The 18,023-nt window shown below is 44.8% G+C and overlaps 2 protein-coding genes across 2 annotated transcripts in view; one reads left to right on the top strand and one right to left on the bottom strand.

Annotated features, from left to right (window-relative positions):
* The first annotated feature begins 6 nt into the window (after window positions 1–6).
* Window positions 7–8,572, top strand: LOC139311885 (zinc finger protein 586-like). The gene is made up of 2 exons (XM_070936409.1): window positions 7–38; window positions 7,615–8,572. Exon 2 carries the CDS (start codon window positions 7,635–7,637, stop codon window positions 8,490–8,492), a length of 858 nt encoding a protein of 285 aa, XP_070792510.1. The 5' UTR covers window positions 7–38; window positions 7,615–7,634; the 3' UTR covers window positions 8,493–8,572.
* Window positions 8,573–13,127: 4,555 nt separating this feature from the next.
* Window positions 13,128–18,023, bottom strand: part of LOC139311825 (zinc finger protein with KRAB and SCAN domains 7-like) — a 51,383-nt gene continuing 46,487 nt past the window's right edge. The window contains exon 12 of the mRNA XM_070936346.1: window positions 13,128–14,775. The gene's annotated coding sequence lies outside the window, so the exon portion shown is untranslated. The remainder of the gene's footprint in view (window positions 14,776–18,023) is intronic.

Here is an 18,023-nt window from a genome sequence, read left to right on the forward strand (position 1 = left end):
CCTCGTTTTATTCCCTTTTCGGGTTTGTGCGTTAGCTGGTTAGTTGGATCACACCCTCCCCTCCTCAGGATTTGGGCTTGGGTGTTTTGCCCTTTCTTCCCTCTTTCTTTACAATCGTAGAATCGAAGGAGTTGTGTTAGATGCTGGCTCCTCCACGACAAAATAAATCCGAAATAGAACTTCATTGCCTGTTTGGTGAGCCGCGGTAGTGCAGTGGATAGAATGCAGTACTGCAGGCTCATTCTGCCGACTGCCAGCAGTTCAATTCAAGGTTGACTCAGCCTTCCATCCTTCCAAGGTCGGTGAAATGAGGACGCAGATTGTTGGGGGCAATAGGCTGATTCTGTAAACCCCATAGAAAGGGCTGTAAAACACTGAAGTGGTATACAAGTCTAAGTGCTATGGCTATCTTGCTCATTTGTGTAAGGTTGATGAGATTTGGAGTACTATGAGCCTTGGTGGCGCAGCGGTTAGAATGCAGTATTGCAGGCTAACTCTGCCGACTGCCAGGGGTTCGATCCTCACTGGCTCATGGTTGAGTCAGCCTTCCATTCTTCCGAGGTCGGTAAAATAAGGACCCAGATTGTTGGAGGGGGATATGCTGACTCTCTAAACCGCTTAGAGATTGCTGTAAAACACTGAAGCGGTATATAAGTCTACGTGCTATTGCAATTGAGGACAGTGAGGAGTTTGGGGTGTCAGTAATTTCCTGACAGGACATAGCAGCTTTCCTGGAATTCATGCAGGGTATCGGGATCAGCTCTGCAGTTCTGTTAATTTTTTTTTTCTTCTTAAAGTTTACAGAATTTTTATGCCATCAAACTCCCAGTGAGTCAGGGTGGTTTAATTTGGCTGTTTTTTTTTAAAAAAGTAACAGTCAGTATAAGGAGCACAACTGGTTTAACTTGTCTGCTATAATTGCAGTTACAACAGGCAAATAAATTTGCTTTCTTGATAACGGGGTAAATCAAATTAATATCTTGAAAACTGGTAACTCCGAGTAGTCTTCAACTTACAGCCATTCGTTTACCAACTGTTTGGAGTTAAAATGGCCCTGAAATGGGGACTTAACAACTGGTAAATGTATGATCTTTGCAGCGTCTCCACAGTCACATGATCAGACTTGGCCACTGTCATGGGATCACGTGATTGCCATTTATGACTTTCCCAGCCGTCTTAGGACAAGCCTAAGTCAATGCGGGAAGCCAGATTCGTTTAACCACTGCGTGGTTCACTTAACAACCTCAGTGATTCAATGAACAGCCGTGGTAAAAACAGAAAAAAAAAAATCAGACACAACTCGTTTCAATGCCTTGCTTAAGCAGTGGAAATTCTGGCCTCAATTTGTGGTCATAAGTTGAGGACTACCCAGAGAAGAGCATTCTCTGTTTTGAATGTTTTTCCTCAAAAAATTTTTTTGAAATGAATTACCATTTTTTGGGGACTATAAGATGCACTTTTTTGTCTCCCAAAAGGGGGTGAAAATGTCTGTGCGTCTTATAGACCAAATATTGCTGGCTGTTTTTTTGCCTCTGCACACCCCGTTTGAGGGGGCTTTTTACAGCCCGTTTTTGAGGCTTTTTGAGGCCTGTTTTTTCCTCGAAAACTGGCTGAAAAAAGCCTCGAAAAGGGGCCGAAAAAAGCTTCAAAAATGGGCTGGAAAAAGCTCCGCAAATATGCCGAAAAAGCCTCAAAAACAGGTTGAAAAAAGCCTCAGAAACAGGCCGGAAGAAGCCTCAAAAACGGGCTGCCAAAAGCCTCAAAAATGGACCAAAAAAGGTTGAGAAAGGGCCGAAAAAAGACCTGAAAGAAGGAGGCCAAAAACTTTTTTTTTTGTTTGTTTTCCTCTTCTAAATTTGGGCACGTCTTATAGTCCGAAAAATATAGTACTAGCTTCTAAATGTGTCAGGAGTCAGCCATTTTTTTTTCTGTAAAAGGCCAGATGCTGCCCCTCCTCTGTTTCCACAGGCACATCTGGCAGATGCACCAGCCGAGGGGCACAGCAGCCGTCGGATGGTGCCATCTCACCAGCGAAGATAGGGTGCCCCACCTGTCATACTTAATGACCGTTGCCGTATCTCCATGGTCACACGATTTACATTCAGATGCTTGGCAACTGACTCATATTTATGACAGTTGCAGTGTCCTGGGGTCATGCGATCCACTTTTGCGACCTGACTAGCAAAGTCAATGGGGAAGTTGGATTCACTTCACAACCCTGTGACTAGTTTAACAACTGCAGTGATTCACTTAGCAAACGTGGCAAGAAAAGTCATCAAATGGAGCAAAGCTCACTTAACATATTTTTCACTTACCAACATGAATTCTGGGCTCGATTGTGGTCGTAAGTCGAGGACTCCCTGTATTTAGGACAGCTGAGGTAACCTGACCTACCCAGCCAACTTCCAACAAGCCAAATAAATGGGGAAACCAAAAAGGTTGTAAAATTGGGGATGACTCACTTAACGACCGCATCGCTTAGCAACGGAATTCTTATCCTGATTGTGGTCAAAAGTAGAGGGCTTCCTGTGAAAAGGATCTTTTCCGCAGGGCCTTTCAGGATGAAAATCATGGAGTTTGGTAGGTTGGTGACAGCCCTTTTTTTTTTTTTTTTTCCTTGTAGGCAAGTGACTCATATTTATGACTTGTGATGTGCCGGGGACACGTGATCCCTTTTTATGACCTTTTGAGGAGCAAAATCAACGGGGAAGCTGGATTCGCTTAACAACCATATTACTGATTTGTCAACTGTGGTGATTCACTTAACAACTGTGACAAGGATGGTTGTAAAACGGGGCAAGCTTAACCAATGTCTTGCTTAGCAACAGAAATTTTGGGCTCTCTTGTGGTCGTAAATCGAGGACTTGCTGTACCTTGAACGCTTGGCAGCTTGAAGATGTGTGGACTTCAACTCCCAGAATTCCCCAGCCAGCATGAATAAAACGTGTGGGGATACCTCCGGTACCGTGTTTGTTAATGCTAGTAAAACAGTTGTTAAGTGAATCTGGCTTCCTTCCCCAATTAATTTTGCTGGTCAAAAGGTCGCAAAAGGGGATCACATGACCTTGGGACAGTAACAGCCATAAGTGTGAACCAGTTGCCAAGCATCTGAATTTTGATCACATGATCGTGGGGAATGCTACAAAGGTCATAACTCTGAAAAATGGTCATAAGTCACTTTTTTCAGTGTTGTAACTCTGAACCGTCACTAAGTGAACACTTGTAAGTAAGTCGAGGACTGCCTGTATCTTCTAGCAGTGTCTTTCGCCGTCAGCCATTCAGTCGTGTCCGATCCCCGGCCACTCTAGGCTGAACCATAGAGTGGCTGAGGGTCGGACATGACCGAATGGTTGACTTACGACGAAAGACACTGCTAGAAGATATTAACTAACATGGTGTTGGAAGTATCCCCACACGTTATAGGCCACTGTGAGAGACCAGAAACTCAGCCCATGTGGCTAGTCATCTGAGAAAAAGCGTTTTGAGTGACTTGAAACTCCACTTTTAACAAACTAGCAATCCTAGGTTTCATTAACCAAGGGATGGAATCGAGATGATTTTAGGGTTGGTTTTAAAATTTTGATACTGATTTTAAATTGACAAGTTTTAAATTATGGGCCAAATTTATTAATTATTTTAAATCTATTTTTAGTTGCAATGTTATGTATAAATGTTTTTATTTTGGCTGTTCACCGCCCTGAGTCCGAAAGGAGAAGGGCGGTATAGAAGTTTGAATAATAAATAAATAAATAATAAAGATCGCGTGAAGTACTAGTACCGCTTGTCTATGGAGATTCTCCATCATCCAAGTCATGGTTGTCCCAAAAGTGCTTTTTCAAGAGGCAACTGGACTTTCTGGTTTTTTTTTTTTTTTCATTGAAGACGTTTTGCTTCTCATCCAGTCAGAACTGAAGAAGCTTCTTGGATGAGAAGCGAAACGTCTTCAAAGAAAAAAACAGAAAGTCCAGTTGCCTTTTGAAAAAGCACTTTTGGGGACTATAGTACCGCTTTGTAAAGCCTTAGTAAGGCCACACCTGGAATACTGGATCCAGTTTTGGTCACCACATTATAAAAAAGATGTTGAGACTCTGGAAAGAGTGAAGAAAGGGGCAACAGAGATGATTAGGGGGATGGAGGCTAAAAAATATATAAAGAACGGTTGCTGGAACTGAGTATGTCTAGTTTGATGAAAAGAAGGATTAGGGGAAGACATGATAGCAGCGTTCCAATATCTCAGGGGCTGCCCCAAAGAAGAGGGAGTCAAGCTATTCTCCAAAACACCTGAGGGATGGACAAGAAGCAACGGGTGGAAACGAATCAAGGAGAGAAGCAACTTAGAACTAAGGAGAAATTTCCTGACAGTACAATTAAATCAGTGGAACGACTTTCCTTCAGAAATTGTGGATGCTCCCATCACTGGAGGTTTTGGGGAAGAGATTGGCCAGCCACTTGTCTGGAATGGTGTAGGGTCTCCTGCTTGATCAGGGGTTGGACTAGAAGACCTCGATGGTCCCTTCCAACTCTCTTAATTCTGTTATTTTCTAAGGTTCTGTATTGACTCTGAGATGGAACATTAAAAGAGATCATGTTGAAATCTGTGTATGCCTTACTTTCTTGAGCTTGCTCAGCGGAGCTGAATTTTCTATAGAGACAAAATTATGTTTGCGCTAATATATCATCCTTGGTCTTAAGAGATGTCCTGAATTTTAATTTTTGAACCTGTCCTGCTCTTGTTACGAAGTGTATTCAGTGTCTTCAATCTTAGAGCGCATGGGCGTTCTGCCTCCCAATGAGAAAGATTAAAATAGACAAAACAAGGCAGTGTAAAAATAAAAGTGCATTGCAATTTTTTTTTTATTGTTGTAAAGTTGTACACGTTGGTTATACGTGGGTTGCAGGCTGTTTGTTCTTCTCTTGAGGAGATCCACCTACAGATTTTGCCAAAAGATATAAATCGGCACTGTATTGAAAGTACAGGTAGTCCTCGATTTACATCAGTTCATTTAGTGACCATTCAAAGTTAATAACGGTTCTGAAAAAAGTAGCTTACCACCGTTTTTCACACTTATGACCGTTACAGCATGGCCACATGAACAAAATTCAGATGCTTGGCAATTGACTGACTGATGGCTGCAGTGTCCCCTTTTGCGACCTGACAGTGGGGAAGCTGGATTCACTTAACAACCGTTTTACTAATTTAACAACTGCAGTGATTTGCTGAACAACTGTGGTTAGAAAGGTTGTAAAAGGTTGTATAATGGGTCAAAATGTCTCCCTTACCAACAGAAACGTTGAACTCAATTGTGGTCCTAAGTCGAGGACTACCTGTTCAAAGGGAGCCCATGACTTGGATGTACAGGTAGTCCTCGATTTAACAAAATGTTTCATTTAGCAACGGAAATTTCGGGTTCAACTTTGGTCGTAGGTGGAGGACTACCTGCATTCTGTAAATTTTGCGCTATGGACTACTGCAATGCACTCTACCTGGGGGTGCCCTTGAAGAGTGTATGGAAAGTTCAACTGATACATAACACAGCAGTGCAGGCTGTGTTACGTGTGTCTTAGAGGGGCACATTTTGTACCGTGGGTGGTGCAGTGGTTAGAATGCAGTATTGCAGGCTACTTCTGCCGACTGCCAGAGGTTCGATTCTCACCAGCTCAAGATTGACTCAACCTTCCATCCTTCTGAGGTCAGTAAAATGAGGACCCAGATTGTTAGGGGGCAATATGCTGACTCTGTAAACTACTCAGAGTGGTAAAGCATGATTTGAACGGTATTGTTATGGCCCGTAAGCGGCCATAACATGGATTGTAGCTGATTCTGACAGCGAGGAGGCTGGTGTGGTGCTGCGCCAGCAGCCTGCGCAGCTGGCACTCAAGTCAGACAATGAGGAGGCTGGAGAAGATGTGATGCCAGAGGCAGGGATTCAGCCAGAACCTCCAGAAGCTCCTTTAAGTGAAGAGGACGAAGAGGAGGAGCCTCTTCTTGATGCACGGGCGCGCAGAGCTGCCAAAAGGCAGGAGTGGCTCCTCAGGAGGATGTCTCCTTGAAAGTAAGGCTTGGGGCTAATTGGCCACTCCCTTAGCCTATTTAAGGAGGAACGCCGACTGAAGCAATTTGTAGGGAACAACTTTAGTTCATTCTCCTTCGCGTCTGGATTCTCTGCAAATTGCTTCTGGGCTTTCTGCCAACCTTAGTAAGATATTGATTACTTTATCTTTGGTTCTTTTTAGGCTGTTAAGGAAGTTTATTAACAGTCTTTGTTTGGAAAAGACTAAGTAAATTTAAGTTTTGTATAGACTGTGTGTGTGTTCTTTGGGGTCTGTAGCTGGGGCAGAACAGGTATATAAGTCTAAGTGCTATTGCAAGAATGCTGCAACCAGCCATAAAAATGAGTCAGTTGCCAAGCACCTGAAATGCGGTTGTGATTGTGAGGATATGTGCAGCTGTCGGAAGGAACCAGGTCTTAAGTAACTTTGGGGGAGGCAGGGCGGAATCCATCGTAACAGTTAGCAATAGCAATACAGGGAGTCCTCAACTTACGACCACAATGGAGCCTAAAATTTATGTTGCTAAGTGAGAAATTGGTAAGAAAAAAAAATTGGTAATTGAGTTTTGCCCCATTTTACGACTTTGCTTGCCACATTTGAGGACCCAGATTGTTGGGGGCAATATGCTGACTCTGTAAACTGCTTAGAGAGGGCTGTAAAAGCACTGTGAAGCAGTATATAAGTCTAATAGCTATTGCTATATCTTCAGTGAATCAGTGCAGTGGTAGGAGTTAGTAACAAGGTTGTTAAGTGAATCTGTTTTCCTCATTGACTTTGCTTGTCAGAAAATCACAAAGGGGGAATCCCAAGACACACACACCCCCGGGTCACTGCACCCGTCATAAATACGAGCCAGTTGTCAAGCATCTGAATGTAAATCACATGACTGGGGGGAGGGGGGCGCTGCAACGGTCATAAGTGTGAAAAATAGTCATAAGTCACTATTTTCAGTGCTGTTTTAACTTCGGTCATTAAACGAACTGTTGTAAGTCAAGGACTACCTGTAGTATTTAGATTTATATACCACTCTACAGCACTCTTGAGTAGTTTACAGTGTTAGCCTATTGCTCCCTACAATCTGGGTCTTCATTTTACAGACCTCAGAAAGACGGAAGGCTGAGTCAACCTTGAGTCGGTCAGGATCGAACTCCTGGCAGCGAGCTGAATCAGCCCTGCAATACTGCATTCTAACCACTGCGCCACCAGAGTTCCTTAACAATGGTTGCTAAGCGACTGTTCATTAAGTGAGGCTTATCTGTACTTTGTATTTTTCCACAATGCGAGATGTAACCAAACATTTCCTTAGCTCATGTCCTACGTATCTCCGGCACCACTGAGGAGAACCGATTCCCTCGGTAATAACTTTTAATTCCTGCGTTCTGAATCCCCGAATGTATCACGTAACCAGATGGCGGGGTCAGGAAGACGGATGTTTAGTAACCACATTCTAACTCAGTTGGAAAAAGGAAGCGGGAAGTTAGGACAGCCATTTAAAAAAAAAAAAAGATTGTAGGAAAGAAATGATCAGATTCAGACCAAAGTTCCTCTCTTGTTTCCCTTCAGGTGACGAAAAGAGGCCTTGGATGCAACTGAAGAGCTCCCAAATGGAAGGGGAGACGCTTACCGAATTCTCACAGTGGAACATTCCTGCAACGACAACCGTTCACGAACAAAGTTGCGAGACCCACGTGGAGCAGGGGAAGTTAGACGCAGAGCCCGGAGAAGCTTTAGAAAACTTTATCGCCCTCTGTAGTGAAACCTCTGAACTGCAGTCTATGGCGGACGAACCTTTGGTTTCAGACTATTGTAGGAAATACCACTACAAACCAGGGTTTGCGATGACCTACCCCGGTGAGGAGGACCCCACCGAATGTCCAACGTGGGTGGAAAACTGCCAACAAAAACCGTGTCCGAGAATTCAACCAGGGGAAAAATCTTTCGGATGTCCCGAATGTGGGAAATGTTTCCGGCAGAAAGAACATTTAATGCACCATCAGAAACTGCACGGGGTCGAGATCCCTCACGGGTACCCCGATATTGGGAAAATATTCCAACAAAGAGAACATTTGTTGAGAGGTCTCCGGGCGGGGAAGAGGCTTTATGAATGTCCCGAGTGCGGGAAAAACTTTCCTACCCGGGAAACTTTGATAAGACATGTGAGAATCCACACGGGAGAGAGACCCTTCGAATGCCCTCAGTGCGGCCAGTTCTTCAGACAGCGGGCTCATTTGATACGCCATCAGCGGATCCACACGGGAGAAAGGCCCTACGCGTGTCCCGAGTGCGGGAGAAGCTTCTCTCGGCGCGACAGCTTGATCGACCATCAAAGGAAGCACGTCCATGAGAAACCTTATCAGTGTCCGGAGTGCGGAAAAAGCTTTTGCCACAAAGGGGCTCTGCTGAAGCACCAGCGTGTCCACGTGACGACAATTGTCATCTGAAAACCTCCACCCCCTGTAAACAAAAACTCAATTGCAACGGTTGTGTTTGTGCTTTGTTCTGATTAAACAAATGTTACGTAGACAACACGAGTCTCCGAGGCATTGTCTTAAGAAAATGAAGTATTTTTTTTTTATCATTGTACTGAACTGTATTTTTCAGACTATAAGACACACCAAGATTTCAAAGAGGAAAACAAGAAGAAAAAAAAAGTTTTTGGCTTCCATGTGTCTGGTTTTTGCCCAGTAGCACTCTTCAGGCCTCCCAAACTGTCTGCAGGTCCCATTTTTGCATATAACCTGCCCATTTTTGGCTTCCCAACCCCCCACCCACCCCTGTGCATCCCGTTTTTGCCCTCCCCAGCCCCCAGGAGCACTCTGCAGGCCTCCCAAACCTTCTGCGTGTCCCATTTTTGCGAAAAAGTTAAGTTTTTGGCAAAAATGGGACACATGGGGCGGGGTTTCGGGAAGCCAAAAATGGCTGTATTCGGTCTCTAAGACGCACCAACATTTCTACCCTCTTTTAGGTGGGGGAGTGTGTCTTATACTCTGAAAAGTACGGTAAGTTTTGATTGCTTAGGGAAATTGGGCAGTGTGTAACTAATGCAGGCTAGAAGTTTTTTCCATTGAATTTGATGGTGATCCAGCAAGGGTTGTCCCATGGTTTAGGACCTTTTTGCCGTCGCGTGCCAAAAGCGGGGGGTCGCGGGGGGGTCGTGGATACGTGTGCCCACATCCATAATTCAATGCGACCCGCCCTTCCACACATGCGCACGTGACCCCCCCCACACTTCCCCCTGCTTTTGGCACGCGATGGCACGGTAGGCCCGTTTTTCCCCCTCCCCAGGCTCCAGAGGCTTTCTAGGAGCCTGGGGAGGGCAAAAACAGCCTTCCCCAACTCCCCGGAGGCCTTCAGGAGGCCAGAAACAGCCAGTTTCCCAACTTCCAGTGGTACCGGAAGGCCTGGAAATCAGTTGGCCGGTGCGCACATGCATGCTGGACCTGAGCTACGGCAACACTCGCGTGCCCACCAATATGGCTCCACATGCCACCTGTGGCACCCGTGTCATAGGTTCGCCATCACAGGTTTAGGACAACCATGATCTGGATGACTGAGAATCGCCATAGGCCAAGGGTGTCAAACTGAAGGCCCGCAGGCCACATCCGGCCCATGGGGTGCTTAGATCTGGCCCATGGGGCCACCCTGGAAACAGTGAAGGACTGGCCCACAGTGCCTCTCCCAGCAAAAATAGAGCTCGGGAGGGCCGTACACAGCCCTCACCTAGCTCTGTTTTCACTGGCAGAAGGTTGCAGCCGAAAACGGAGCTTGGGAGTCCGTTTTCTCTGGCAGAACGCTTGGGCCACCACAGGCACCCCGACATGAGTGACGTTGAGCTGGCCACGCCCACCCCAGCCCCCCAAGGGGAAACACAACTCTGATGCGGCCCTCGATGAAATCCAAGTTTGATCGCCCCCGCCATAGACCTTCAGCAAGGATTATCATCTCTCAGTGGACTTAAGTAGGAGCTAAGCAGCCATCTGCTGCGGAGGCTTTAATCCGATTCTTACTCTGGATAGCAGGTTGGACTCTTGGCCTAAAAGAGTCCAATCCTTTTCAATCCTCGGATTGTATTTTTTTAAAAAATAATCTTCACAATCCCTGGGTGCATTACAAGATTCACTTCCTAGGTTGGGACCAAACGTCCCTAACAGGACTCCGTCAAATGATCCTGAACATTTGAATGTAGTCAGGTGGGCTTCAAAATTTTTAGCAAGGGGTTCTCTGCCTGGTTGCTGGGTGGGCGTGGCCATGGTGGGCGTGGCCTAGTCAGCCTTCTGCACCGTAGGGGGGGTGGGGGGGTGTTTTTGCCCTCCCTGGGCTCTGGAGGCTTTTGTTGAGCCTCCGGGAGGGCGAAAACAGCCTCCCCAGGCTCCGGAGGCCCTCTGTTGGCCGGAAACGGGCCTATTTCCGGCCTTCCTGAACTTCCGGTAGGCCCATTTTTCGCACTCCCCGAGTCTCTGTGTGTGCCCTGTGCTTACCTGCATCCAAAACGGGACTCCTGGGAGGGGTGAGGCCTGCCAGAAGTGGGATTTGGGGGTTCTCCGAACTGCACAGAATTTTAGCTAGAGGTTCTCCCAAACCCGCAGCAGCCCACCCCTGAAAGTTTATTTTATTTATTTATTTATTGGTTCGATTTATATGCCGCCCTTCTCTGGAGACTCAGGGCGGCTTACAATGCGTTAAGCAATAGCCTTCATACTTTTTGTATACCTGCTTAGTAGGGCTTTTGGCCCCTCCCAAGCGGTGTTCTTTTTTACACAAAGTCAGCTTATTGCCCCCACAATCCGGGTCCTCATTTTACCTACCTCGGAAGGATGGAAAGTAGTCAATTCCTCCACTTAACATAGATTTCAGATTAAAGTCTGAATCCCCCACTGTAAAAATTGCCCAGGGTGGAGATGGGGAAAACTACCAAGTATTTGCTTCTGAGAAAAAAGAAAGTTTAGTGATGTGTTGAAATGAAATCACTTCGGGCCGTGATGGCGAACTTATGGCACGCGTGCCACAGGTGGCACGCGGAGCCATATCAGTGGGCACGCGAGCGTTGTCCTAGTTCAGCTCCAGTGCGTGCATTTTCAGGCCTTCCGGAAGTCAGGAAACAGGCTGTTTCCAGCGTCCAGAGGGCCTCTGGGGGGTGGGGAAGGGCCTAGAGGCTTTCTAGAAGCCTGGGGAGGGCGAAAACAGCCTTCCCCAAAACCCAGAGGCCCTCTGGAGGCCAGAAACAGCCTGTTTGCTGACTTACGGTGGGATCGGAAGGCCTGTTTTTCGCTCTCCTCAGGCTCCAGAGCCTTTCTAGGAGCCTGGGGAAGGCAGAAACGGCTTCCCCCCCCCCAGAGGCCCTCCAAAGGCGAGAAACGGACCGGAAGTCGACAAACGACAAATGGGCCATTTCGAGTCTCTGGAGGGCCTCCAGGAGGGTGAGGAAGGCCTTTTTCGCCCTCCCCAGGCTCCTAGAAAGGCTCTGGAGCCTGGGGAGGGCGAAAAACATGCCTACCGGGCCATCACCTGTCAAAAGCAGAGGGAGCGCAGGGGGGTTGCATGCCTGCACAGGGGCGTATTGAATTATGGGTGTGAGCCCCCCCCCTGCGCTCCCAGTTTTGGCACGCGATGGCAAAATGTTTCGCCATCACTGACTTAGGGGGCCACTGACTTACATGAATTAGGTTCCCCCCTGCCTTAGGCTAGGAAATTATTTTATTATTTATTAAATTTGTTTGCCGTCTATTTCACCAGGAAATACTGAGTGTCAAGTAAGAATGTTTGCAGAGGTTTCCCTTCCCCCAACTCTCGGGATTATTAAATTTAACTGCCACCCATTTGAGCTGACTCAAGGTGGGTTTAAAATGTTTGCAACCCATTTGAAGCTTTTCTAAATCAGCCTAGTGTGTTGCTCATAAAGGAAAGGAAGATTCTTGAGCTTTCAAAGTTGTAAAAAAAAATTTATTGAGTGCACCAAGCTTTCCCAAAATCTGTCACAATTTATACAAGCAAACGGGATTGTGACTCCTACTACTTTGTAATTTGTTTCCCCCCGTTGTCATTCAAATCTTAATACCTTTCCAACCTTTTTTTTTAAAGGAATGCATAAGCTAGTAATCTCACCCAGGAGTAGCTCCCATTAAACCAGGGTCTTCCAACCTTGGCAACTTTTAAGATGAGAGAACTTCAACTCCCAGCATTCCCCAGCCGGCTATGTTATGCTGGCTGTGGGATTCTGGGAGTTGGAAGTCAGGTTTTAAAAGTTGTCAAGGTTGGGAGACTGTATTAAAGCGACTGAGAATTACCTGGATTAGGAAGGGTTTGACCATCTTCCCACGATCACAAAAAACAAAGTTTATTCGAACTATTCGGTCACGTATCTTCCTGCTGTCCCTGAATATGTCTTAACTTTGGCCATCAGGCGAAAAGTAGAACCTCCATATAAAGAGGCAGGATACCCGTGCACATTAGCAGCTTCAGGGAGAGTAGAAACCGATTGATAGGTTCATGGCTTGTTGGATGGGTTTCCTGGAATCAGTCAGTTGTGAGAAATAGACTGCTGCACTACACAAGGCGCTGGTCCACATTCCCCCAGATTTTTTTCCCCCTCTTAAATCGTCCCACATTACAGACTTTTTCACCCTTTCCCCAGCCTAAATTACAACCCTTGAGATTTCCTGACAGTCTCTCTTCCATGTACTAACTAACCAGATCCAACTTGGCTTAGCGTTTCACAATCTGCTTGTTACATTAAACACATTAGAAACCAAACAAAGTTTTTTTTAAAAAATGAGGAAGGCTCTTGATTCTTGTATTACAGTGAGGATAATTTAAGAAAATTGAAAAGGGGGGGGAGAGAAAGATGTCGGGGAGCTAAAACAGGAAAATATGGCGAGTTGCAAATCTGAGTTAAACATCCAGTGGAGTAGTCAGGGCTTTTAGCGGCCGTCCTTCTAAATCCCCGTCCTACTCCATCTTGTGCCTTTTGCAATTTCTCTGCTCCTGCCTGGTTGCAGCTGAAACCTTCCCAGCAAGAAAGCTGCACTTTTTAAGAAAGTCTAATTTCAGTGCCCCGAAGTATTTTTTTTTTTTAAAAAAAAAAAAAGCAGTTTTCCCTAATATTTTGCCCCAATATTTGGTTCTCTGCCATTCCTCCTCTGGATTCCTTCACTCTTTTTCCCTTGCCAACTCAACCCACTCAGGTCTTTTGACTGTTTCTTGACTACGTCCAGTCCATGAGCTGAGCCAATGGCACCGGCCTGGCTGGTTTGCTTGCTCTGATTCAGGCTTTAAGTTACTTGGGAAAAGTCATAAAATTTCTGTGTGGGAGGAGAGCATTTGCACCTGCTAAAAATGGCCGCCGTGCTTGGCAGAAACAACCCAGAGGAGATTAAAATAAAGCTGAAGGAAGAAGTTGGAAGTCCTGTTTCTCCTCAGGCGAGGCTGTTGTACGTAGAAAGATGAAGGGCCGAAGGCCTTTGCTGAAGCTGCAGACGACCTGAAATAGTATTACATCCATAATCCTCCAATGGCCCACTCAACTCCATACTAGGTGAAGCCTGTGAAAATTTTTATTTGGAGTTTATTTACCAAGAGGTGATTTTTTTAAAAGAGTGAGACATGCCTACTTAGTAACACACCTCAGGGCAAGCCTGTCTTAGTCTTAACTAGGCTTCAGGGTATATAAAAATGTCAGGACAGAGAGAACCAATCTGAAAAATTAAGTTTTGGCTCAATAGTTAACGTACAATGTCCCTTTCGCCATTCCTTGTGTGGGACATATGAACAATACAATTCCTTCACTTCCAAGTTTCTTACTTTTTTGGGCTCCACTCTTTTCCTTACTTTTGATAAAGTGGGGGTAAAAAAAAAAAAAAAAAAGTTAAAATATTTAACAGTGTATATTTTAGATAGCTTTCCCATCCATACTTGACATGGAATCGTGTGGCATCACTTGAACAGGGAACCTAAGATACAAAACATGAAAAGTCTATTGTGACACAAATGGATTTCTTTAAAAGAAACACCTAGTTGTCTTTTTTAAAAAAATACTACTAAACAATTAGCGTAATTCGCTGCTCGTCAGATGACACTTTGCCTCTACCCAAACCCTTGAAAATGACTCTCCTTCCAAGCCTTTTCTTGAAGCGACTGTGAAGTCAAAGTGAGTTTTGAGAACTCTGCTGAAAAATCAGACTTCTTGTAGGACGACGTGAATTCTCTTCCCACGAAGGAGTTATAGAACGAGAGGGTTATGCAACACAGAAGGGGACGAAAACCTTGGGGAAAAAAGGGATGCAATATCTCAAATATTGTTATGCTATTATTGGCTGACAGCCGAGAACGGACGGAACCCCCCCCCTCCCTTCCCACCCTACAATGTCTCCGGAGAACATTTCTGAGCTTTCCAAATGCTCAAACGAAAATCAACACGACTGATTGTGGGGGGGGGGAGAGGACCTGTAAGAAGACGGTAGAGTCAGCAGCTGCCCCCCCCACCCCCCAAAAGACAGGTTATTGTTACTGGGTGTTTGATCTGCAGAAATCAAGCAGCGGCAAACGTCTTGTTCAGAAGTTGCTGATCTCTGCGGATCAAACCGTGCTGGCAGGAAGATTGACGAGTCGGCCTTCTCAGCTGCCCGAAGGGAGAGGTTCGTCGGGAGAGAGGTCCCATGTGGTTTTGAAGTGCCGTCTGTCTTCTTTCACAAGCGATGTATACTGTGCAAGCACGTGCGTTAAATCAAACTGGGAACAGAGAGAGATAGAGAAAAAAAAACAGAAAGAGAGAGAGAAAAATGGAGGAGAGAGAGAGAGGGAGAAAAAAAGAGGAGAAAGAGGAGAGAGAGAGAGAAGGGAATAAAGCAGCACAATCAGATACAGTTAAATCTTCGACTTACAACAGTTCATCTAGTGACTGCTCAGTTACAACAGCACTGAAAAAAGTGACTTACGACCACTTTTCACACTTACAACTTTTTTATTTCATCAAGCCGGCCTAGCCTAAATGGTTTTTAATTGGGATTTTAAATTTTATGGATTTGGGGTTTTAAATTGGGTAGCCAGTGATTTAATTCTTTTTAATTGTCTTAACTTTTGCATTTGTATGTTTTTTAATTTTTGGCTGTTCACCGCCCTGAGTCCCTTTGGGAGAAGGGCGGTATACAAATTAAATTAATAAATAATAAATAAATAATGTGATTTCCACACAAATGCTTGACAACTGTTTCAAATTTAGGATGCTCGCAGTGTCCCAAGGGCACGTCATCACCTTTTGCAACCTTCTGACAAAGCCAAGTCAATGGGGAAGCCAGATGCGCATTACAGCCGGGTTACTAATTTAACAACTGCAAACGATTCACTTAACAAAAGGCGGGAAGAAAAGTCGTAAAACGGGGCAAAACTCCTAACACATCTCTCCCCCTTAGCAACCTAAATTCTGGGCTCCATTGTGGTCGTAAGTCGAGGACTTCCTGTACACCTTTGAGGGCCCAGATTAGGTGTTTCCTGCGCAGGTGTACCAATGTTCCAGGCCGTGAACTCCCAAGTAAACTTAGCTTACTTCTGAGAGAACTGCCCTACGTGAAATATTAGGGCCACATTTTTTGCCTTAATTCGGAAGACTCTTCAAATAAACATAAAACTGAAGCCAGAAGTTTTTATTAGAATTTTTTTTTAAAAAAATTGAAACTTATATAGGTTGACTGCAGCAAGATTCCGGTATGCATAAAAATGGAAACTCTATTTGGAAAGACTGATAGCAATAACCCCATTGCCTTATACAGGTAATCCTAGACTTACGACTTACAATTGAGCCCAAAATTTTTGAGTTTGGCCCCATTTTACCACCTTTCTTGCCACAGTTGTTAAGTGAATCACTGCAGTCGATACGTTAGTAAGTGAATCTGGCTTCCCTGTTGACTTTGTTTGTGAGGTCAGATCGCATGACCTTGGAACAGCAATGGTCATAAATAGGAACCAAATGCCAAGCGTTTGAATTTTGATCACACGATTATGGGGATGCTGCAGAGGTTGTGACGGAAAAATGGTTCCAATTCCAGTCACATTTTTCAGTGCCGTTTTAACTTTGAACGGTCACTAAACGAACTGTTGTAAGTCGAGGACTATCGGTCTACCGCTTCACAGTGCTTTACAGCCCTCTCTAAGCAGTTTACAGAGTCGGCAGCTTGCCCCCAACACTCATTTTACCGACCATGAAAGGATGGAAGACTTTGAGCTGATCAGAATCAAACTGCTAACAGTCGGCAGAATTAGCCTGCAATACAACACTTTAATCACTGAGCCACTAAGGCTCAGGAAGGAGCCAGAAATGAAGGAGGCAGAGATGGTAAAAGTGTTTAATTGAAGAAAAGAATTTTCCCAGTCTCTTACTATATATGTAAAACAAACGTTGACGTTGTAGCTGTAGTGTTTTACCTCACCCCCAAAACATGGGACGCCATTGCTTTTGTCTTTCCTTCTTACCTTGTGCCCCTCTCCCTTTCTTTTACCTTCTCTTATCCCCTCATTACAGGTAGTCCTTGACTTACATTTCATTTAGTGACTGCTTGAAGTTACAACAGCACTGGAAAAAAAAGTGTCTTATGACTGCTTTTTCCCACTTTTGACCGTTGCAGCATCCCCACGATCGAAATTCAGACGCTTGGCAACTGACTCAGATTTATGACGGTTACAGTGTCCCGGAGTCATGTGATCCTCTTTTGCAACCTTCCGACAAATAAAAGTCAACGGGGAAAGCCAGATTCACCTCACAACCGGGTTACTTACAGGACCGCATTCTGCCACCATTTTCCTCCCACCGACCGACCGACACACTCCCACAGAGAGGGCCTCCTCAGGGTGCCGTCGGCCAAACAATGTCGACTGGTGACCCCCCGTGGGGAAAGCCTTCTCTGTGGGGGCTCCTGCCCTATGGAATGAATTGCCCCCGGACATATGAAGGATCCCCGACCTCCGCGCTCTTCCATCGTGCTCTGAAGACCCTATTATTTCAGCAAGCCGATCTGACGGGATAAATGATTTTAAATTGGGTTTTAAAAGTGGTTTAAAATGGTTTTAATTGGAAGTTTTAATTTTGTCCAAAGATTGAATTGCTTTAATATGTTTTTTAAATTTTGTCTTGTATGTTGTTTTATCATGGCTGTTCACCGCCCTGAGTCCTTCGGGAGAAGGGCGGTATACAAATATAATAAAAATAAATAAATAAAATAAAAATAAATACTAATTTAGCCGCAGTGATTTGCTTAACAACCATGGCGAGAAAAGTCATAAAAGTAGGGCAAGCTCACTTAACAACTACCTCGCTTAGCTGTAGGAATGTTGTGCTCAATTGTGGCCGTAAATCGAGGACTATCTGCGTTATTTGTTTCTATTTGTATTTTATAATGAAGTTAAATTAAACACTGTTAGGAAATGAGTATTATCTACCTTGTTGGGTTGGCAATATATAAACCATCAATATAGCTTTAAGACTGCTATATTGCATCATACTGTGTCCTGATTGGTTAGCTCTGTAGCCAATCTCAAGAGGGAGCTAGAAACATGGTTTGTTTCTTTTTGCTGTTCTTGCTCTCTGAGATCTCTGTATGCTACTGTTTGCAAATCCAGAAGAACTATTTATTGCGAATGACTACAACGACTGGTAAGAAGACTTTGTTATTGGATTATCCCTGGACTGTCATTTTGCTATCTCCTGCTTTATACGTGTATGACCTGGACTGTTTATTGGACTGTGCCTTACTATTTCCTGAAAGTAAACACAACTCAGTGTATCTGTGTGTTGACTGTGCTTATTTGTATCTACTCTCAATCGCTTTCATGTGGACACCCTTGCTATTCATGGGTTACTCTGCGAATTCCTTAACACTTTTGGAAAAACAGCAGTGACTTCTATAATGCGCTCCACTCACAAACTTATCTTTTTATCACACACGGTACGTTCAAGCACAGGCTGGAAACCTTAAATTTTCAAATGC

The sequence above is a fragment of the Pituophis catenifer genome, unplaced genomic scaffold (genome assembly GCF_029215685.1).
Source record: "Pituophis catenifer annectens isolate HBS135680 unplaced genomic scaffold, rPitCat1.0.hap2 SCAF_2, whole genome shotgun sequence".
NCBI classification, from domain to species: Eukaryota; Metazoa; Chordata; class Lepidosauria; order Squamata; family Colubridae; genus Pituophis; species Pituophis catenifer.